The 24496-nt window shown below is 43.9% G+C and overlaps 1 protein-coding gene across 2 annotated transcripts in view; it reads right to left on the reverse strand.

Annotated features, from left to right (window-relative positions):
- The window catches only part of LOC144696528 (voltage-gated potassium channel KCNC2-like), a 151203-nt gene extending 127577 nt beyond the window's left edge, over positions 1–23626 (reverse strand). For both annotated transcript variants that reach the window (XM_078567924.1, XM_078567922.1), the window contains exon 1: positions 23015–23626. In XM_078567924.1, coding sequence (XP_078424050.1) covers positions 23015–23560 — 546 coding nt within the window. In that variant the 5' untranslated portion in view covers positions 23561–23626. The remainder of the gene's footprint in view (positions 1–23014) is intronic.
- Between the last annotated feature and the right edge of the window lie 870 nt (positions 23627–24496).

Genomic DNA, 24496 nt, shown 5'->3' on the forward strand with positions numbered 1-24496 from the left:
CATTCTGACACCAAAAACCATCATCGAGTTTGTTATCCATATTTCTGAATATCTATAGCTTTAAACATAGCAAAACTAAGCTAACTTAGAAAACGCAGACTCTGTTTTAACATATGTTTTGATCAGCTAGTTTTATGTCTTTCTTCATAACCTATACCTAGTGCAGCACACCCTGGACATCACCCCCACCCCCCCACCCACCCACCCCCACTGCCCCCCACCGGATTGCAGTGGTTTTCTCCCCCACCATCCCCCTGGAGCAATTTTCTTTCCCACCATCACAAACTCCCCATCCCCTACCCTACAGACTGCAGCAGTTTTCTTCCCATGTCCCCTCCCTTTCTCCCCTCCTCCCTCTCTGTTCTCCCCATCCTCTCTCCTCCCCCCTCTCGTTCCACTCTTTTCCCTTCCCTTGCCCCCACTGTTTCCCTCTCATCCTCTCACCCCCCCACCCCCTCTCTCTGCAGCCCCACCTCCCCACCAACTGGAGAGCTCAGGTTGCAGGGCCAGCTGGAACTGGAAGTGATGGTGAGGCCAACCCTGCTGCAATTTTCCAGCTGGCGTGTGACCAGCAATGGAACCAGCAAGGTGGTGTGGGCCCCGAGACTGGGGAGGGTGAGTGGTGGGGGGGCAGTGCATGATGTAAGCCCAAGGCTGGGGTGAGAGGACAGAGTCATCGGGGGGAGGAGAAGCTGGGCTGTCAGGAGGAGATCATCGGGGGTGGGGGGGCGGGTAGGGGGACGGGAGTTACCAGGGAATGCTGAGGTGGATGCCAAGGGAGGCACCAGGGATGCTGAGACTCAAGCCAATCGTCCCACATCCTGCATGTTTTCTGCCCAGGACAGCAATTAATGAATGAATAAAATGAATTAAGAACTGATGAGGATCTGATGGTCCTCTCAAGCATGTGTTGGGAAAGAATTTTTGGACTAAATCAAAAATCTGAATAAATTCAGATATTATTTTTGTTTCCCTGTATTTTTCTATGCAGGTTACTGAGTGAGCATATTTGCTGCCTTTGAGTGCATTTGATAGCTTTGAGTGCATTCAATGCCTTTGATGCACTTGATGCCTTTGATCACACCTGATGTCAAAGATGGCAAAACGCTGCTGACTGCATGAAAAATTCATTCCAAATCAGAACATTTGATGTCAAATGATCACTGATGGTTTTAGAGTGCATTTGAATGTAAAAAATGATGTCAGGATTTTCTGGTAGGGTGTTGGACCCTGAATGCAATTCTTGGATACAAATGCGCTCTGCACACTGCTCCCATGTGCTCAAGGTGCAAGGTGTTGCATAGCCCATCTAACGGCCTTTAAAGTGATTGCTCGGGCTCACTCAGGAAACAGCTGAATGAATTTTAATTTTAATTTTGTGGAAGCAGGAGATCCTCGGAGACCCAGAGGAAACCCCAGCCCACTGCTGGCCCTCCCCTAGATCACCTCTGTACAGCACCCAGACCTTCCGACAATCAGCATGCAGCAGTGCAGTACCCTTTTTGTCAATCACAGCTTACCAGTAGCAGTTAACTGAGGCCCCCAGCCTGAAGATTCTTTGGCCGTCGTGACACTATTTTGCTCAGTGGGAACTAATTTCTCGAAACCATTCTTTAACAGGTCGTAGGCCCGTACTTTACTTGTTCAAAGTGCCGAATGTTTTAGGTGTCCACCCAGAACGCCTAAAAAATGGGTCCCACAAATTTGGAAGTAGGAGCAATGCCTTTGCAGATTGGATGAAGGCATCACGCTGCTAAACTGGTGTGGTTTGCACCTTTTATATGGCCAAAAAATGTGCACAATGCGCCAATTTCTACCCCATTTATTAAATCAGAGGTTTTCCCTTTTCCTTCCTCTTCACTTAACTCCAAGCATTCTACTTAGTGAATATGATAAAATCGTCCAAAGCACAGCACTTCAATAACTGGCAATGGTGCTGCTCTGTAGCGGTGTTGAAGACTGATGAAGTATTGAGTAAGTCAGAATCAGTTTACCTTTGGTCATCCATATTCTAATTGATGTTAAAATAACAACACTTCAACTAGCAACTCTACTAAGAATGAAGCTTGTATCATTTGTTTGTTGTTTGTGTTGATATCTGGTTAAATAATCAATATTCCAACCATTTAGCCAAAATTTTGTTCAACAACACATTTTGATTTATCACTGTGCAATTTATAACAATGCTCATTGACTTACATTTATTCCATGCAATGCCATTTACTGATCGTTGATGTGACACAATGTTTCACAATAGTTAAAATCAAACTGTTCAAACCTAGTTTAATCTTGGCATGCATTACTTAGCTCTGGGGTTCACCTTCAGGTTTATTGGCTCAATTCTCTGCTCTTAATGCAAAGTAGCTCAATCTGAATTATCTAATATTTTAATTCTTTAGCACTAAATTCCAACTTTATTGTGTTATTTACATTATTAGTTGATTTTTTTTGGTGTTGAATTGAATCATTAGGATTTGACTATGTAAGGTGATTCACTTGTCTTGAAGCTATTAATGTATATAATATTTTGGAAAATATTTTTCTTTTAAAATAGAGGTTTAGTCTGCGGGTGTGTCTTAATTGGATTAAAGCCACCTAGTCTGGGTGCTTTGATATGTACTAGTTTTGATATGGAAGAGAGATAGCATGCATTTGTATTTTTTGAATAGAGCATTCAAGAAGTGGGGTGAAAACTTGACGCCTTTCTAGCAGATACCAAGCCATGTGTTTATATTACAAATAAAATTGGTACTATGAAAGGGGTTTCATTGTTAAAAGTTGAAGTTCAAAGAAGCTGATGAGGCAAAGAGAATTTGAATTCAATCAGTGATGGTAGGTATAACTTCAGCAGTTTTCGGGTATGCAGGGCAGAGACAATGTGAGATCAAAAGGCAGCTGCAAGCCTCCAACTGGCTCCAAAGCAATCAAAATGAAATAACCTCATTTTGAATTCGTAAGGTGAAAATGCTTTGCCTGGTGTTTGGTTAAGTCTATGGCTTTCTGTTGCCTTACTGGGGATTAATTTGGGAATTTTTTAAAAGTTATGATAGTAGTAATTTGTAGCCATGTGCATATATATTTATTTTTAACCTGTGTAAATTATTAAAATGCTTCAATTAGTTTAATGTAAAACCTCAAGAACTGATGGCCTGATTCCTGAATTTAGAGTCACATTTCAAACATAAAATTATAAAACATAAAAATTATAGGTTATGACAGTTGTTTAAAGTTTCCCTCTGGGGTTTTTAAATAACTCCGCTTTACCAACTGCATTGGTCATAACACACTTGAACATCAAAACTGTACTCAAATTCAGAAACTGATGTTGCACTTGGCCATTTTAGTCAGAGCTTTCTAATCATAAACTAGAGGATTACCGTGCTTATATGAAAAATCTCTGGCAAAGTTTTGTTCTCATTGTTTCATAACAAATAAATGTCAATAAATTTGTAGGTCATTGTTTCTATGACAATGTCATGAACAAGTGATGTGGCGATGCATTTGACATGATTCGTTTATTTGTAGAGAATGCAAAAAAAAAGACAAACTTTTTGTTGCAAAGACAGTGAGTACCCTTCATTGAGTATTGCATTTAAAAACTTTTATTTGCCTTTTGGTGATTTTCTGGCGATTACTTTTGATAATGAGTACAATCGTAAAACGAACTCACCATAACACATCACTCTGTATAACACCTGTGTACCTCTGATGCTAACTTATGATTACGGCTATCAGATCACTGTCCTTTGTGCTTACTTGTACACTTTACTGCATAAGCTATTTTTACTAGGAAATTAAAACTCCTCTGTATTAAGTATAAAAATTGACAATTGTGAAAATAGTTTTCATTCGTGTTCTATCCTCAGTCTAAGAAGTGCTTTCACATTCACTTGATGAAACCATTTCAGTGAAAGCATCCTGCTAACTGGCCACAAGCACTCATGTCATTTCAAGTCATTGCTGAAACCCTCTATTCTATTTAAAAGTAATGAAGCAAGGGGTGTACGTTGTTGTCAAGACATATTCCATTCCACGTGACATTTTGGTATTAGTTTCTTCTAGCTATGTTTTCAGATTATACCAGATACTCTGACAGGCAGCGGAGAAAAATCCAAAACATTTTTGGCATCTACTTTTATTAAAACTGGGTCAATGTGACAACTAAATCACTAGATTGAAAAAATACTTTTTTCAACAAAATTTGGATTTATTAGAAGTGTTTATGCATAATGTAAGCAGAGAGCTTTCCTGGGAAAACTGAAAGTCATGAGAATGTGTGTGTATTCATCCTCACAAAATTGTGGCAGAGAAAATTGTCACTGAAGAAAGATTTAAATAGAGAGTCACAATACCAGGGAAAGCTATGAATGGTTTCAATGATATTCAGAACGATAAACATTCGACAATTCAGCACTCATGTAATTTCAGAACTTCAATGTGCATACTCTAATCTCACAATGATTTGGGATCAAAGCGTCTGATTTTAGCTCAGGCCAAGCAGCAGGCATTGGGTCTACAGTGAGCTCACAAAGTTCACCCAGCTCGCCAATATGAGACCTGCATTTTAAGTCCCCAACCTGAAGCTTGGCCCATTTGAACTCAATGTCTCATTTATAAACATCAGGCCTAACAGGCCCTCTGAACCTAGCTGGTGTCAATGACAACAACAACTTGTATTTATACAATGTGTTTAATGTGATAGGACATCACTAGGTGGGTGCTTCACAGAAGGGTTGTCAGTCAAAATTTTAACAAACCGCATAAAATTAGAGCAATAAGGTTAGAGCAAATGGACACAAGCTTGGTCAAAGAGGTGGTTTTTAAGGAGTATCTTAAAGCAGGTAAGCTGGGGGATAGAGAAGCAGAGGGGTTTATGGAGGGAATTTGAGTTTAGGGCCGGGGCAGCTGAAGGCACAGCAACCAATGATGGAGCAATTAAAATCAGGGATGCTCAAGAGGCCAGAATTAGAGAAGTATTGTGTGGCAGGAGAAGATTATAGAGATAGAGAGAGGAGAGGCCATGGTGGGATTTGGGAACAAGTGAAAAACGAGTAAAAATCAATTTGGTAGTACAGAACTTGAGTATTGCTGGAGCTGAATTCGAAGCTTTTCGTCTTGCACTCATCAGGACACTGGCAAGAATACCCATATAAGGGGAGAACAACAATTTATACTGTATGTGAAGACAGTGCTGATTGGTTGGCATATAGCATTGCCATTGGGAATGCACCATTGATGCCACGCAGTATGGCAAATGTGCGTGTATTGGAAGCTACATATATTAACATACAGGGCCCTGTTCTTTGCATACAGAAAGAACATGTACATACATTGTGTCTGTTTCAGCCAAACAAAATAAGTGACAGCCATTCGCTGACTCATTTCTCAGGGTAATGCCTTGACCAATCAGCGTCAAGCTGTTCTGGTTTAATTTTGAAACAATGCTTGGCACTTGAATGAAACCGGACGGAGAACCCGGTACCGACCTAGGCACCGGAAAGGACAACAGCAAACTCAGCCCTGTCGACCCTGAAAAGTCCTCCTTACTAACATCTGGGGGCTAGTGCCAAAATTGGGAGAGCTGTCTCACAGATGAGTCAAGCAACAGCCTGACATAGTTGTCCTCACAGAATCATGCCTTACAATGTTCCAGGCAGCACCATCACCATCCCTGGGAATGTCCTGTCCCAACAACAGAACAGACCCAGCAGATGTGGCAGCACAGTGGTATACAGCTGGGAGGGAGTTACCCTGGCAGTCCTCAACATCGACTCCGGACCCCATGAAGTCTCATGGCATCAGGCCAAACGTGGGCAAGGAAACCTCCTGCTGATTACCACGTACAACCCTCCCTCAGCTGATGAATCAATGCTCCTCCATGTTGAACAACAGTTGGAGGAAGCACTGAGGGTGGCAAGGATGCAGAATGTACTCTGGGTGGGGAGCTTCAATGCCCATCACCAAGAGTGGCTCGGTAGCACCACTACTGACTGAGCTGGCCAAGAGCTAAAGGACACAGCTGCTGGACTGCGTCTTCTGCAGGTGGTGAGGGAATCGAAAAGAGGGAAAAACATACTTGATGACATCCTCACCAACCTGCCTGCCGCAGATGCATCTGCCCGTGACAGTATCGATAGGAGTGACCACTGCACAGCGTTTGTGGAGACAAAGTCCCACCTTCACATTGAGGATACCCTCCATTGTGTTATGTGGCACTACCACCCTGCTAAATGGGATAGATTTCAAACAGATCTAGCAACTTAAGACTGGGCATCCATGAGGCGCTGTGGGCCATCAGCAGCAGCAGAACTGTACTCGAACACAATCTGTAACCTCATGGCCTGGCATATCCCCCACTCTACCATTCCCATCAAGCCAGGGGATCAACCCTGGTTTAATGAAGAGTGCAGGAGGGCATTCCAGAAGCAGCACCAGGCATACCTAAAAATGAGGTGTCAACCTGGTGAAGCTATAACATAGGGCTACTTGTGTGCCAAACAGCTTAAGCAACAAGTGATAGACAGAGCTAAGCGATCCCACAACCAACGGATCAGGTCTAAGCTCTGCAGTCCTGCCACATCCAGTCATGAATGGTGGTGGACAATTAAACAACTCACTGGAGGAGGTGGCTCCACACATATCCCCATCCTCAATGATGGAGGATCCCAGCACAGCAGTGCAAAAGATAAGGCTGAAGCATTCGCAACAATCTTCAGCCAGAAGTGCCGAGTGGATGATCCATCTCAGCCTCCTCCAGAGGTCCCCAGCTTTACAGATGCCAGTCTTCAGCCAATTCGATTCACTCCACATGATATCAAGGAACGGCTGAAGGCACTGGATATTGCAAAGGCTATGAGCCCTGACAATATTCCGACAATAGTACTTGTGCTCCAGAACTTGCCACGCCCCTAGCCAAGCTGTTCCAGTAGTTACAATACTGGCATCTACCCAGCTATGTGGAAAATTGCTCATGTATGTCCTGTACACAAAGAGCAGGACAAATCCAACCCAGCCAATTACTGCCCCATCAGTCTACTCTCGATCATCAGTAAAGGAATGGAAGGGATCTTCAACAGTGCTATCAAGTGGCACTCGCTTAGCAATAACTTGCTCACTAACACCCAGTTTGGGATCCGCCGAGGCCACTCAGCTCCTGACCTCATTACAGCCTTGGTTCAAACATGGACAAAAGAGCTGAACTCCCAAGGTGAGAGTGACTGCCCTTGACATCAAGGCAGCATTTGACCGAGTGTGGCATCAAGGAGCCTAAACAAAACTGGTGTCAATGGGAATCAGGTGGAAAACTCTTCAATCAGGAAGATGGTTGTGGTTGTTGGAGGTCAATCATCATAGCTCCAGGACATCACTGCAGGAGTTCCTCAGGATAGTATCCACGGCCCAACCATCTTCAGCTGCTTCATCAATGACCTTCCTTCAATCATAAGGTCAGAAGTGGGGATGTTCACTGATGATTGCACAATGTTCAGCACCATTCGTGACTCCTCAGATACAGAAGCAGTCCATGTCCAAATGCAGCAGGACCTGGACAATATCCAGGCTTGGGCTGACAAGTGGCAAGCAACATTCAAGCCACACAAGTGCCAGGCAATGACCATCTCCAAAGAGAGAGGATCTAACTATTGTCACTTGACATTCAATGGCACCATCACTGAATCCCCCACTATAAACATCCCATTACCATTAACCAGAACCTAAACTGGACTAGTCATATAAATACTGTGGCTACAAGAGCAGGTCAGAGGCTAGGAATCGTGCAACGAGTAACTCACCTCCTGACTCCCCAAAGCCTGTCCGCCATCTATAAGGCACAAGCCAAGGGTGTGATGGAGTACATCCCACTTGCCTGGATGAGTGCAGCTCCCACAACACTCAAAGAGCTTGACACTGTCCAGGAAAAAGCAGCCCACTTGATTGGCACCATATCCACAAACATTCACTCCCTCCACCACCAACACACAGTAGCAGCAGGGAGGTACCACCTACAAGATGCACTGCAGGAATTCACCAAGGCTCCTGAGACAGCACCTTCCAAACCCACTACCATTCAGAAGGACAAGGGCTGCAGATGCATGGGAACACCACCACCTGGAAGTTCCCCTCCAAGTCACTCACCATCCTGACTTGGAACTATATTGCCGTTCCTTCAATGTCGCTGGGTCAAAATCCTGGAACTCCCTTCCTAATAGCACTGTGGGTGTAGCTACATCACCTTCACCACATGGACTGCAGCAGTTCAAGAAGGCAGCTCACCACCACCTTCTCATGGGCAAGTAAGGATGGGCAATAAATGCTGGCCCAGCCAGCAAAGCCCACATCCCGTGAATGAATTTTAAAAAAGTTAACTGTCAGTCACCATCAGTGGTGCATTCTCCATGGCAACGCCACTTGCCAACCAATCAGCACTCTCTTCACATGCAGTATAAATTGTTGTTTTCCCCTGATATTGGTATTCTTGCGAGTTTTCTGGTGAGCACAAGACGAAAAGCTTAGACAAGTCTCTTTTCTCACCAATACTCAAAAATCAAGGTGTTGCTTTACCAGGAGCCAATGTAGGTCAGCAGGCATGGGTAAATGGGACTTTGGTATGACTAAAAACACGGGCAGCAGAATTTTAAATGACTTTAGGTTCACAAGGGGTAGAATGTATGCATCCATATAGTCAAGAGTCAACAAAGGATATGGGTTTCAACTGCAGGAAAGCCTGAGGCAAGGGAGGAGTCAGGTAGTATTATCGAGGCGGGAACAGTGATGGCACGAGTACGTAATCGGAAGCTCATCTCATGATAAGGACAGTGATGGGAGTGGAGAGGCCACAGCTGTGGAATCATGGGAATGAATCCTGGCTGACAGGTCTATGGACTGAAGGGAGTAGTTGGTGATCATGGTAAGGGGAGGGAAGAGGGAAGCCCAGGACCGGAGAGGTCTAAGTTTTCTCATAGGAGCAGGAAGAGCAGGAATGCTCCTCCTGAAACCTGGAAAAAATAAAAATCATGTACTGTCTTGGCTCTCTTCTGGGCCTGCAGCCTCTTTGCGCTCAGTTTCCCTGATGACACAGACACCAGCCGTCAATTCCTTGTGATAAAAAATTAAACAAGTATCGGGTCTTAACTGATATCATCAGACCCTAACTTGTCACTACCCTGCCTGGGCTTAGGGCTTCACATGCTGTCCAAATTATGCCTGTTCAAATGACATGTGGTGCAAAGTCGACAAGAAGACACTCTTGTCTGCAAAATCTTGCGATAAATTCAACCCAGCATGTTCCTAATTATCAGCAAACTGATGGAAGGAGTTGTTAACAATGCTAGCAAGTGATATTTACTCATCATTAACCTGCTCACTGATGCTCAGTTTGGGTTCTGCTAGGACTGCTCTACTCTAGACCTCATTGGAGTCTAAGTCCAAACATGAACACAAGAGCTGAATTCCAGGAATGAGTTGACATCCAGGTAGCATTGGGCCGAGTAGGGATCAAGGGAAAAGTTCTACAGTTAACCTAGCACAAAAGATGATTGTGTTTGTTGGAGGCACAATCATCTCAGCCCCAGGACATCACTGCAGAAGTTTCTCAGGGCAGTGTCCTAGGCCCAACCATACTTCGCCTTTGCTCCATCATAAGTAACACTGTTTGTTAATGATTGCACATTGTTCGGTTCCATTTACAATTTCTCAGATAATGGGTTAGTTAATTAACATGCAGCAAGACCGGAACAATATCTATAAAATTCTTGGTCTCGTTGTGCTAATACAGAATATTTACAGAGTCTACTAAGTAAAGAACACATTATTAGAACATCTGTTACTGTATCTACATTTTGCCATAAGTCCTACAAGAGAGAGCAATATGTTGTATGACTTCTTGTGATGATGTATGTTTGGAGAAATGCCTTTGTGCACTGTGGCTTGCCATAGGTATGTGACCTCTGATGTCATCCTTTACGTATAAAGGCTTGAGAGCAGAAGCCATTTCATCCATCGCTTGGAACAACGCACTCTCTCATTAGCATATTACACAGTTAGAATTAACCCCTTATACTAAAATATCCAGGCGTGTGCTAATTTGTATCAAGAAAATGATAGCAAGGCTAGCATTTATTGTCCAAGCCAAAAATACTGTGGGAACTAAGCAGGTCAGAGACTGGGAAATCTGCAGCAAGTGGCTCATCTACTGACAGTCCATAGCCTCACTACCAACTGCAAGGCACAATTCAGAAATGCAATGGAATACTCTGTACTTCCCTAGGTCAGTGTGGCTCCAACAACACTCAACAAGCTTGACAGAACAAAGCGCTCCATTTACTAGCTTAATGCCACATACTGCGGCTGCAGCATGTGCTATCTGTAGAACTTCTCCAGCAGCAGCAGCTTCCAAAACCAGAAGAGAGCAGGTGGATAGGACCAGCATTTCCCCAAATCAAACACCGTCCTAACTTGGACATATATCACTGCTCCTTCAATTTCACTGCATCAAAATTCTGAGAGTCCCTACCTAATGGCATTGTGGGAGCACCTTCGTGGAGACGGGGGAGATTGGGGGAGACAGTGGCATAAGGTAATGTCACTGAAGTAGTGATCCAGAAGCCCAGGCTAATACCCTGGGGACATGGGGTTGAAATCCCACCATGGCAGCTTGTGGAATTTAAATTCCATTAATAAATCTGGAATATAAGCTAGTTTCAGCAACGGTGACTATGACACTATCATCGATTGCTGTAAAAACTCATCTGGTTCACTAATGCCCTTTAGGGGAGGAAATGTACCATCCTTACCTAGTCTGGCTATGTGACTCCAGACACACAGCGATGTGGCTGGCCCTTAACTGCCCCGTGAAATGGCCTAGCAAGCCACTCAGTTCAAGGGCAATTAGGGATGGGCAACAAATGCCAGCCTGGCCAGCAACACTCACGACCCATGAAAAATTAAAGAGAGACAGCTTTCGTCAGTTCAAGGAGAAGGCCCACCACCATCCTCTGAAGGGCAACCAGGAATGCCAGCCTCGCCAGTGATGCCCACATCCTGAGATTGAATATAAAAAGTATGTATTTCAAGGTTTGCTGAAAAGATATATTGGTCAGAAAAACAGAACATTAAAAACCTATCCTTTTCCTGTTTACACCTAATTCAAATCCATCTAGACAAATAAAATCAATTGCTGTCAGAAAGGCCATGAGCATTTAAGTAAGCATCACAGAAATGCCACATCGTTACAGTTGAGATTTTGTTCCAAGCTTCAGGTAATGCAAACAGAAGGCTGGGTTACACCTTACTTCTGCCCACATCCATTTACAGAGCATCATATCATAAATGGATACAAACAGTAACAATTATTCAATTTCCTACAGTTGCCATCCTGTCACCTCTCTTGGGTGAGACTGCCAATTGAATCCCAACTCATGCCAAAGCTAACGCAGCTTTGTGCTATGGGCCCATGCCATTAGGAACTGAGCTGAAATTAGCCTGACTGGAACACATGCGACCAGCAGGGAAAGGAGCTTTTTGTCCTAGCAACATCGGGTGAATGAGAACTCAGGCCAGTGATTGGAAAGAATGGTATCCACCCTTATTTAACCTAATCCAATGCTGATGTTAATTATTTAAGATTGCCAGTTCAAGCTGAACTCCAGGACTCCAGCAATTGATTTAAGTTGATAGTTCATTCATTGTTACATTGTTGGGAGATGCCATCTGAAGGATTGGATGTTAAACCGAGGCCTCTGTTCTACCTGTTCAGGTGGATGGAAAGGATTCCATGGCAATTAGTCAGAAAAGAGCTGGCAATTGTTCTGGTGCCCTGGACAACATTTATCAACATCACGAAAAGATTAATCTGGTATTCATTCCCTTGCTCTGTACGAACAGCAGCAGTGCTTGCCTACAAAACAATAGTGACTCCTTTCCAAAAGTAATCCATTGGCTGTGAAGTTTTAAGGATGATATGAGGACATGAAAAGCGCTATAAAAATTGTAGGTCATTTTTCCTTTCTGCTTTTGTTTGAGTCTGAGAAATCTTCACATCTGTGTTATTCAGTGCCATACCACACAGTGAGCTTTAATTTACTGACTGAACAAGGGGGAGGGGAAGCAGAAGATAGTCCATTATTAAGGTCAGCTGAAAATATTCAAACTACATCCTCCTTGAAGGCCTCCCATTGTCCACTTACTGTTTTACTTGCTCCCAATCCACCTGGACCAGATTCCTTTACAACTCATCGAAACTTTTCTTCCAGTTGAGTACCTTCACACTTGATTGCTTCTTGTTCCTTTCTTAAATTGAACTCTAAACCTATTGATATTTGTGATCACTGTTTCCCACTTCTCTTCCATTGAAACCATCTCTACTTGCCCCACTTTATCTCCCATGACTAGTTTAGGCACTGCTTCCTTCCTCATTGGAAACATATTCATCAAAAATGTTCTCCTGTGCACAATTCAAGAATACCATCCCGCCTTGCCCTTTACAGTGTTTCTTTTTGCCCTACCCTCTACCGGGATAATTAAAAAATGCCTATTATGATGGTTGGATTGTTTTTACATCTTTCCAAAATGCAGTTGCAACATTGCACTTTTATCTCCTCCCACTATTTGGTGGTCTATGGTGTACGTCAAGCAGCATGGCGGCACCCCTTATGCCCCTTAACTCTTAACAAATAGATTCTGTCTTTGAATTCACTGGCACAGCATCCTTTCCCAGGGTTTTAACAGTGTCTTTAATCAACATCCTTCCTTTTAATCCTTCCATATTCCCCTCCGCAAAGCAAACAGGGAATTAGATCATATTAATATAATCATTCATTACAACGTGAAGGAAATTATTCTGTCATTAGCTAGCACATTGGGGTTTTTTTATTCATTCAAGGGAAGTCGACACCATTTATTGCCCATCCCTAATTGCCCTTGAGAAGCTGGTGGTGAGCTGCCTTCTTGAACTGCTGCAGTCTATTTCAGACGGCATTTAAGAGTCAACCACATTGCTGTGAATCTAATATCTAATAACGACCATGAATTGATTGTCGTAAAAAAAACAGCAGATTTCCTTCCCTAAAGGATATTAGTGAACCATGTTTTTTTTACGACAATCAATTCATGATCATTATTAGACTTTTAATTCCACACTTTTATTGAATTCCAATTCCACCGCCACCATTCGAACCCAGGTCCCCAGAGCATTACCCTGGGTCTCTGGATCACTAGCCCAGTGACAATACCACTACGTCACTGCCTCCCCCTCTGATACATGGAATACTGCACTCAGTTTTGGTTCCCTCACATGGTGGGTGATATAGCAGCCATGGAAAAGGATCAAAAGAGAGCTGTAAGGCTGATCCTTAGCTTTAAGTGCCTTAATTAGTTAGATAGGCTTAAACAGATGAATTCATTTAATTTAGAGCAGCATAGACTCAGAGAAGACCTGAGAGAACTATACAGAATAATGAAAGTGTTGGATTGCGTGCTTCATGATAAATTATTTCAGTTTGACAAAACGGGGACATGTGTTTAAACTATGCTGGAGTATATAGGCATGAGTTGGTGATTCTTCTTTTTCCAGAGAGTAGTGAGCCTCTTGAATGTATTGCCACCTTGCACAATATATGCTGACTCTATGGAAATCTTCAACAGAGGGTTGGACCAGTTATTAATTGAGGCAGAGATAGCATGATATAGAAGAGAAGTGGGTTTACAGTTAATGTCCGCATGGCCAATGTAATCTCCTAGGCTGGCTTCATCATCATGGGGTAAGAGAGGAGCTTGATTTTTTTTTCCTTCATTGTCCTTGCATTTTTCAGTTTTAGTTTGCCTCTCCCAAGAGATTACATACCTGTGAGGGATTAGGAAAGGTCTATTCATAATGTTCTAGCCACCATGAAAGTGGGGCAGTCTTGATGGGTCAGCTGTTTTCTCCCTGCCCAGCATTCTCAGTAGGCATTAATCAGAGCCAGGAATGTTAAGTTCCCATTTCTACCCTTCTTTGAACCAGACTTCCACTATTGTCCTTATATCATAAGCCTATTTGACAACTTATGCCTGCAGCTCGGCCGACTCCGGAGGTCCCCAGCATCACAGATGCCAGTCTTCGGCCAATTCGATTCACTCCACGTGTTATCAAGAAACGGCTGAAGACACTGGGTACTGCAAAGGCTATGGGCCCTGACAATATTCTGGCAATAGTACTGAATAGTAAATTAAAGCTCACTGTGTGGTATGGTACTTGTGCTCCAGAACTTGCCACACCCCAAGCCAAGCTGTTCCAGTATAACTCCAACACTGGCATCTACCGGCCTTGTGGAAAATTGCCCAGGTATGTCCTGTACACAAAAATCAGGACAAACCCAAGAGCTGAACTCCAGGAGTTAGGTGAGAGCGACTGCCCTTGACATCAAGGCAGCATTTGACCAAGTGTGGCATCAAGGAGCCCTAGCAAAACTGGTGTCAATGGGAATCAGGGAAAGCTCTCTGCTGGCTGGAGTCATACCGAGCACAAAGGAAGATGGTTGAGATTGTTGGAGGTCGATGATCTCAGTTCCAGGGCATCACTGCAGGAGTTCCTCAGAGCAGTGTCCTCGGTCCAACCATCTTTAGCTGCTTCATCAATGCCCTTCCTTCCATCATAAGGTCAGAAGTAGGGATGTTTGCTGATGATTGCACAATGTTTAGCATCATTAGCAACTCTTTAGATACTGAAGCAGTTGATGCCCAAATGCAGCAAGGCCTAGGAAATATCAAGGCTTGGGCTGACAAGTGGCAAGTAACATTCGTGCCACACAAATGCCAGGCAATGACCATCTCCAACAAGAGGGAATCCAACCATCGTCCCTTGATGTTCAAAGGCATTACCATCATTGAATCCCCCACTATCAGCATCCTGGGGGTTATCATTATCATAAATACTGTGGCTACAAAAGCAGATCAGAGGCTGGGAATCATGTGGTGAGTAACTCACCTCCTGACTCCCCAAAGCCTGCCCATCATATACAAGGCACAAGTCAGGAGTGTGATGGAATACTCCCCACTTGCCTGGATGAGTGCAGCTCCAATAACACTCAAGAAGCTTGACACCATCCAGGACAAAGCAGCCCGCTTGATTGGCACCACATCCACAAACATTCACTTCCTCCACCATCGACATGCTGGCAGCAGTGTGTACCATCTACAAAATGCACTGCAGGAACTCACCAAGCCTCCTCAGACAGCACCTTCCAAACCCATGACCACATCTAGAAGGACAAGGGCAGCAGACAGATGTAACACCACCACCTGGAAGTTCTCCTCCAAGTCACTCACCATCCTGACTTAGAAAAATATCGCCATTCCTTCACTGTCTCTGGGCCAAAATCCCTCCATCCCTATGAGCACTATGGGTGTCCTGACACTAAGTGGATTGCAGTGGTTCAGGAAGGCAGCTCACCATCTCGCCACCACCTTCTCAAAGGCAATTAGGGATGGGCAATAAATGCTGGCCTAGCCAGCGACACTCACATCCCATGAACTAATAAGAAAACCTCGCCAGACTTGCTTGTTGTGGCCTGTACATTTACACACATGCACTCCAAACCTGCCTTCAGCATTTCTCCCTTATTTGATCACTCTTTTCTCTGGACCCAGTTTTATTGTAATGCTGTTTGCCTCTACAAGTCCTCGATGTGCCTTGTTTCTGCTCTCTGATTCTCCCTGCCTATGAAATTATTTTAAACCCATCCCCATAACGCCAGTTAACGTCCTTACAAAAACATTGGTCTCAGCCCTGTTCAGGTGCAACCCAGTCACCTTGTACAAGTCCCTCTTGACCTAGAACTGGTCCCAATAAACAGAAATCTAAAACATCCTCTTCTGCATCATTTCTCCAGCCATGCATTAACCTGCTTTAACTGCTCTTCTTATACTCACTTCTGGTTACCCCCTTTCCCCCACAGAATACTCTGCATCCCTTTGTGACATCTTCTACTCTGGCACAAGGGAGTGTCATAGCATGTGAGTCTCACATCTGTGGCTGCAGAAATGACTGTCTCTCTGCCTGACTATCAAATCCCGGTTGAAAGACATTTACAGTTTAGTGTGTGCCCAAGGGTAGTTTTGTCTTGTGAACAAATATCTATTAGATCTAGTTTAAGATTGTCTAAACTTACTTCATATATGATCATTACAGTTAGCAGAGAGAGGAGTCTTTCAATTCACCTGCTTCTCCTGGATTTCAATCCAACTGTCCATGTAACTCAGTGCCACACCTAGTCCCCAACTGCAGAGGTTTATCATTAGATTAACTTCTAAAAGGAATTACTGCCTTGAGAACACTCTGACATTTCATTTTTGTGTGTAATATTTCCTTTCTGGATTAGTTGTCTTCCTTTTTTTAACTGGTGACAAGTACTATTATGAACACTGGGCACCATAACTGGCACATGATGTTCGAACACTTGTTAATTAATCACAACAAAGTTAGCAATACCAATCTCCTGTTCATCTGTGGGAAATAACACTGTCAAGGGACATTATGCCACCATATAAATAGTTAAACTGCAATTACAGATATTTAATCCTCTCCATCAGAATAAACATCAATTTTAAGCTTGCAATGACCTCAACAGCATGAACTCCAGCTTGAGTTTAGAATGAAAAGTAGGTATGAAACAAAATGATTTAAGAATTTAAAACTGCTGAGGATTTTGGCTTATCTTTTAATTCAATTTCCACTACATTTAACTGTCGTGCAATTACTTGTATTATCAAAGTATATATTTTCCCTTGTTACATTTCTCTTTTATGTGCTTTATCATAATATCATGGAATATAAACTATAACTGAAACAAATTTCGGCAACTCTAACTAAAATTTTCAAGGTAGATTATTATTAAACACTAAGGTTACGTAACCAAGCCAAACACATGAAAGTTTATGCTATGTTCTTCTTTAAATTTTCATTTTAGTACTCCTTATGATGGTGCTGGAAAGTGGAACATTTTCTCTTTTTGACATACCCAATAACAGCATCGATCTTTCTCAACTGAGCCATTGCATGAGTTCAAAATAAAAGAAGCCCTTCTTTGCTCTGCATCAGTGAAGCTCCACGATAAGAAATACACCTCATTGACCAGTGGGTCACATTGCTTTCTCCATATCAGCCACCCGCCCAGCCCCTCTGCGATTTCTAATTAGTGCTGTGCTCTGAACCAGTTTGCACTGTGGGTCCACACCCAGTAGTACGAGGGCTCAAGTTGCCCAAACTAACTTCATACAGGATTCTTGCAGCCCCCAGGTTGGAAAAACTTCCATTCCATCAATCAAGCTGGATTCAAGCCTAAGTTTCAGATGTGGAAAACAGTGTGCCAGTCCCCTATACCATCCAGTTGCATGCCCCTCTCATATCGCCACTGCAGTCAATACTATGTTAACATATTTAGACAGGCTATGTAATGACGAATCACAGGACACTCTTATTTTATCCCATACGTTTCCTTACTTGTTCATTCACAAGCGATAAAGCAGCAAGTGAGTCATTGTCAGTGTCTCATGTATGATACAGATCATGTTTCTTGGCACCTCGTCATGTATGCATGTTAAACAAATAACTAAGTTGTCAAAAGCTAGATGTTATTTTAATTTTAACTGGGAGCTATATGGATTACAGTGATTTTAATGGCATCACTGTGACAGTTTTTATTCACAGCACCATCTGTTCTCATGGAGCTGATAGCACTGTGTAATATATATTGTCATTTAAGAAACAATAACATTAGAATATGAAAAGAATTACCAAGTAGTAATTTAAAGCAGTAAGGCTGCAAGTGGTTTAAATGGCCCTTAACTGACCTACCTTTCCACGCTGTTGAATAGATGTGAAAATGTAATTAGTGTTTTGCTTTTCTACAGATAGTTCTTGGATTGTTGAATTCTGGGACTCAGCAGCAATAGTTTAAGAATGCTATCATACTCTTCAACATCAAATTAAACTCATTCAACCTTTACCCACCGTACGTTTATATTGGTTCACGTTACACTATTGTTTCATATAGCTGACATGATTATTAAGGATTACATAAAATTTGATCATTTACAACTCTACTGATAATGCTTTGCTCTGTCAAATGTCCAGTTACTCTAACAGTCTCAATAAATGCACATACGCAAAAAAACCCGCCATTTCATTTGCCCTTGCTTAATTTACACGTCGGTGAAATAAAACTGCAGTTTCTAAACTAATACACAATCTCATGGGAATGCTGACAAGCAACTTTTTAGCAACTACATGCCTACACCAAAAGCTACTCTCTTTTTACACAGCAAATCCCACAAGAATTTGAAAGAGCTCTGGGTTAAACAATGAAATGAACATTGCAACCAAAATTAGAGGTTGACTGAAGACTTGTGATTACAAATAAAGATGGTACAAAACAGGAACAGAACACAGAGATACATGTATTTATAGTGGCCAGTTTGCTGAGCACTACTCCATTTCTTTTCCATTTTTGCTGCCCTTACATAAATCCCATTAAAGGCACATTAACTTTGGTCTTCAGGTTCCATTTACTTAAGTTGAGAACATGCGGGTTGGCAGCAGTCCAGACAAGTAGCTAGAACAAGTCCCTGTTACTCCATCTACCCTGCTTGCAGCGAATTTACTTCAAATAGTTTATTGCTACTCAGGCTGGCAAAAGCCGGTGAGTGGTTTTCCACAGGAATCGGTGCTGGGGCCAGCTATGTCCACAATTTACATTAATGGTTTGGACTCTGGAATTGGAAGCACAATTTCAACATTTGCAGATTACACCAAATGGGGAGGTATAAGGGAGAATGTGACAAAAAAAAGGAAGGTATTAATAAGCAGAATAGGCGTGCAATATGTAAATGAATCTCGATATAGACAAGCACGAGATAGTGCATTTTGGTCGGATAAGGAGGACACATACTGCTTGGATAATGGGAGTCCAAATGGAATGAGGAACAAAGGGATCTAGGGGTACAGACCCACAAATCACAAATGTAGGTTAAGATGGACATAAAAAGCAAGCCAAGCACTAGGGAGGATAGTGTCATAAAGGTTACTTACGTGAAACTTGTACCAAACCTTATTTAGAGTCATGTACATAGTTCTGATTTCCATATTTTAAAAAAAGATATGGGAGAAGGTGCAAAAAAAAGAATCACAAGGAAATTATCGGAACTGAGAGGCAAAACACCTCAGGTAAAGCTGAACAGTCTGGGGCTCTTTTTTCTAGAAAAGAGAAGGTTGAGGAGGTGACCTGATAGAGGCCTTTAAGACAATGAAACAGTTTGATAGGCATGGGGCTGGACTTGGTGCTCACCACCCTCCCCACCTCCGGACGGGTTGGTCGGAGACGGGGCCGTAAAATTGGGCACCACATCATGGGCACTGTTCCTGACATCTGCAGGCTTCCCCGGCTGCAATTTTACCAGCAGTTGGGGGGTGGGGGGCTGGTGGGAGGCCTCAAGGGGCCCGTCAACCTGTGCGCCCATTGAGGCCCTTAAGAGGACAAATAATGGACACTTAAAGGCCTCCTCCCACTGCCGCAGGCAAAGGACCACACAAAGTGTGCAGCCTGACAGCTTTCACTGCTCAGGCTGGTGGCCGGGCAAGGGGAAGGGGTACCTCATTTATGTATTTATGGATCCCCTGCATTCATCAGAGGACCTCCCACCCCCCAGTGTTTCCCCTCCTCCCCTCGTACTGTCCACCCTGGCCCCCAACTTACCTTGCCCTGGCCTGCTAGCCTGGTAGCAGCAAGACCCCCTCACAACCACCCTCCTTCCAACCACTTCCTTCATACCTGGCTCCACCAATGATTGCTGTCGAGGACTGGATGCATTCCCAGCAGTGGCCACGGTTCCCAATGGCGCTACTGGGACGCGAGAACTACCGGCCATTTGATTGGCCAGCAACTATCGGAGGGCGGGACCTGCTTCCCAGGTAGGGGTGGATGTCTCTCCTCAAGTCAATTAGCAGCCCGACAGCTGTTAAATGACTACAGGTTGAGCCGGCAAAACAAAGCAGGCTTGTCCCTACCTTTTATGCCAGTGGGTGGGAATCTCACCCCGCCGCACCCCCTCACTCCCACCAAGCCCTTGCTAAAATCCAGCCCTCCGAGAAAATGTTTCCACTTTTGGGGACCCCAATACTAGGTGTCATAAATACAAAACAGTCATTAATAATTTCAATAGGGCATTCAGGAGAAACGTCTTTACCAAAAGAGTGGTTAAAATGTGGGACTCACTATTTCAAGGAATGGCTAAGGAAAATAGCATCGATGCATTTAAGGGGAAGCTAGACAGACACATGAGGGAGAAAGGCATAGAGTGATATACCGATAGTATGAGATGAAGTAGGATGTGAGGAGGCTCCTGTTGAGCATAGATGCCTGTATGGACCAGTTGGCCTGTTTCTGTACTGCACACTCAATGTACCTGATGCGCTTGAAGGTGTTAAGATGATATTTTACTGCACATTAAAGTGAAACCTAGAGGAACCTAGAGCAAGTTGGTCTCTGATTTTTAGTTTAAATCACTGCAATCTTCATGGACCGGTTTGGTTTAAGTAAGCAGTGGTTAAAGTGTGTGATGTGTAAGGGTCGTATCCCTGGTTGTAACCAGACAGTTCTTGCACCACGTTCTGCTCCTGTGGGGCACCAACAAGTTGATCACCATTTGCCAAGTCGGACAATATGACATCGGAGTTTACGTTTGGAAGCTAAGTGGGGAGCTACTTTAAGGAGCATAAAGCCATGATGCACTCTACGCCAGATAACATTTGTGGCAATAAAAGAGTCATTTGATTTCCATGGAGCAGTTTAAAAACAGTTCCTAAAATAGTACTGAAATATGTGCGTACATATATCTATATAAATATTACAGCATTCTGAAAGGCTTGTTTTTTTTTCCTTATCGCTCAGCAACGTTTGACTCACCGGGATACACAAGCAAGGCAAGAGACCAGATTTCAGTGCAAAGGAGATACTGGTCGCTATGGCAACCAGAACAGCAGCTGTGCGGCCAAGCGAAGCGGGAGAGAGAGGGAAGGGAAGAGAGAGAGATAGAGAGAGAGAGAGAAGCAGCGCCTGATTGCTGGTCCACAGGGTCCTCCTAGTCAATCACATCAACCCCATCTCCTTCCACCCAAATTAATTTGAATACGGCAAGCGGCTTCCTCTATAATCCACAAAAATGTGCAAATGATGAATCGAAGTGTGGTTTTCCACCACTACACTTGACTAAAGAATGGTTATTCTGCCAATCGTTGCTAATTTTGTTGCAATTATATAACCCGCGAGTCGTTTATTTACTGCAAGAACTGCTTGGAATTAGATGAGTACCAACCACTGATATCCCAAAGAGCCAGATGTTAACCCCATTCGCTGGCAGATCCTTATCTCAGGAATTCTTTGATATTTCATGCATTCCCACTCGCCCTCCTGGTGAACGTTGTGTTGTGCTAATCCCATTGTTCCATTTCCCGGAACAGAAACATTGCTAACATGTTCTCAGGGCGGGGCTGCTGGCTACTTTGCATTCCCCACCGACACGAGTGCTTTTCCTCAGCATTGATGAATTCCAGGGATGGATTAGTATACTTCTGCGATGTTTGACACTGAAAAGCGGTATTCCCAACCCATATCCCAAACCAATCACGCTTCATGCCAATTGGAAAAGACCTTCCCAGAAGCTGTAACTGTCAGTGGACGTGATTAAAGCGGGCGGGGGAATAGAGGGGGGGGAGGGGGTTAGTTCTGATAATATCTCAGGACAACATCCGTACTTCGGATTCAAACGAGGTGTCAGCTGTGGCTCAGTTCATAGCACCCTCGCCTTTGAATCAGAAGGTTGTTGGGTTCATGTCCCACTCCCGGAAACCAAGAACTGTGAATGTACTCGAAAGAGTTACAACCTGTGACTGTTCATAACTCGAAAGAGTTACTTCGGATTCACCTACACATAACACATTTCGGTCAGTTACCACAAATGGTAATGCCATTATATTTTTTTTGAGCTCTAGAACTCCGCATCGCCTCATAATACTTTAGGAAAAAAGTTCTTCAGCTTAACTTTTGAGATGTTGGTGTTAGTGTCCATTATTTATGATTAGCTCTTCATTATATAATTTTTCGAACTGGAGTTGTGGGGGTGGGGGAGTGAAAAAAAATTCCTTCTAACTACAGTAGACATGACATTAATCTGATTGAACTAAATAATGGTAAAACAGAGTTCACATTCTCTTCTTGCTCGTCTCATTGCAACAGGCTGTCACTACTACCCTACTTGTGTCTTAATCTATAAGCCTTTTTGCTGGGAGTAATTTATTAACCGAGTTTATGTGCATCTATAAGAGGAGCTCCTTATAATGATCATTGTGCAGATTGGTCCTATAATTACTACCTGTCTTCCACTGAGTCTCTTGTGGGTTTTGTGATCATTCTTATCCGTCGCTGAAACAACTCAAGAAATTTTCGCTGTCTTAAAGACCTTTAAAATGAGCTGCTAAAGTAGTTGTAATCGTTGTCAAAAATAAAATGACTGCGCGTATTATAGCGCATTAAATCAGTACACGCTGGCTCGACCACTCAAACACAACTGTGTACGGTAAAGTGCTCCAAATATAGCTGGTACAGACTATGTACATCATGAAACCAATACAGAATGCCACAAACTGTAGTCGAAAATTGCACCACTGGTTGGATGTCGGGGGGCGGGGGGGTGGAGAACAATAACATGAGCAATTGTAAACTCTCGAAGCTATGCATGTTTACTGAAGTCATGAATAGCCGTACAACCTGTAACACTTTCCATTCAAGAAACAAAAAGGATAATCCGGGGTAAATCATGGCCCTGTTTAAATTAGATTTCCTCTAGCTCAGTGTTGCTAATCTCCTCTTAAAAGCACTGAGAACAAAAATAATAATTAAATGAATTGATGATAATAAGGGGAGGTGAAGCGTGGGTTTCCTCTCCAAACTTGAGATTCTTTCATTCCACCCTGCCTCTCGTTCCTTACCCTGGCAGCTCTCGAAGAGTAGGGATCTTCAAAGAGCGCCCAGATTCTCGGCTGCCACCTCTTCCAGCGGCTGATCTTGCCGGGGTTGCCGGGGCTGCACTCCTCGATGCCCAGTCTCTTGTTGAGGTCCGCCTCGTCGTCCGCGTCCGGGGGCTCCCCGCTCAGCAGGTCGGGCGCCTCGAAGATGTCGAGCGCTTCCTCGGCGTCCCGGTGCTGCCTGTAGGTCATCCAGCAGCACGGCTCCACGTCCGTCTCGTCGATGCCCCAAAAGGCCAGCTCCTCTTCGAAGAGCGGTCCGCACACGTCGGCCGGGCAGTGCAGCTTGCCCGTCCGGTAATAGTTGAGGACATAGGCGAACACTCCCGGGTGCCGGTCGAAGAAATACTGGTTAACTCGGGGCTCATAGTCGGGGATGCTTTGCCCATCGGAGTCGGCGAGCAGGGCCAGCCGGGTTCCGGGCAGGGTTTTTAAGGTGGTCCTGTAAGTTTCGTGCCGAGTTCCGCCAACGTTGAGAACTATCCGCTCATTGTCCTCAATCTTGCCCATCTCTCCGGCTCAGACATGACTCGGAAAGGGAGACTCGAAGCTGTGAATTGGTTTTTTTTGGGGGTGGGGTGGGGGGTTGGCTTGGTGTTGGGGTGTTGTTGTTGTTGTTGTTTGCTCCTATTAATGCCCTTTTCGCTGCGATCCGCCACCACCACCAGCACCAGCAAGTCGCGGGCAATGTGGATGTTTTGCCCCCTTGCCCCCTTCCTATTCGCCGCTTTGCAGACAGTGAGGCGGGCAGGTGAAGTCAAACGGAATGACAGTTCTGCTTAATATTGATCAGTCACCTCTTCTCCCTCCCCGGGGATGCAATCGACCTCTGAGAGAGCGAGAGAGAGAGAGAGAAACAAACAGAGAGAGAGAGAGAGAGAGAGAAACAAACAGAGAGAGAGAGAGAGAAAGTGATCGCCTTGTTTCCAGAAAGTACGTGACCATATTCTTCCAGGGAAAAAGCATCAAGGCAACACCCTGCTCCCGACCACCGCGCACAGCTTCTGTGCTGAAAGCTGTTTTCTTTTTTAACATCACTTCCCGGTGTTATTTACCAAACTGCCTTTGAAGGTCGCTGAGGATGGAAACACGGCTGGAGACAAACGGACAGGCATTGGGGTTTTTTTTTTGTTGGTTCAAAAATAAATAAATATCCGTGTAGTATTGACTACGCAAAGACCTCTTAAGTCCTGGTGGCATCCGGGCTGTTGTCAAAAACAAAACTCACACACACACACCCCCACCCCGACAACTTGCTGGATTGTGCACCTTTGGCGTGGCATTTTGTGATTGCAGCTTCAGGCACGGATCTTGTTCATGTCTTCCAGCTTCTAGTCCATTGAAGTCGAAATTTCACAAGGTTCCTTTCACAGTCTCAGTCGATGCACGCGTATTTTTTTTTAAAGGCGGCAGTACCTCTCCCCTTTGAACGTCGGCCAGCGTGAA

Source organism: Cetorhinus maximus, chromosome 22 (genome assembly GCF_964194155.1).
Source record: "Cetorhinus maximus chromosome 22, sCetMax3.hap1.1, whole genome shotgun sequence".
Lineage (NCBI taxonomy): Eukaryota > Metazoa > Chordata > Chondrichthyes > Lamniformes > Cetorhinidae > Cetorhinus > Cetorhinus maximus.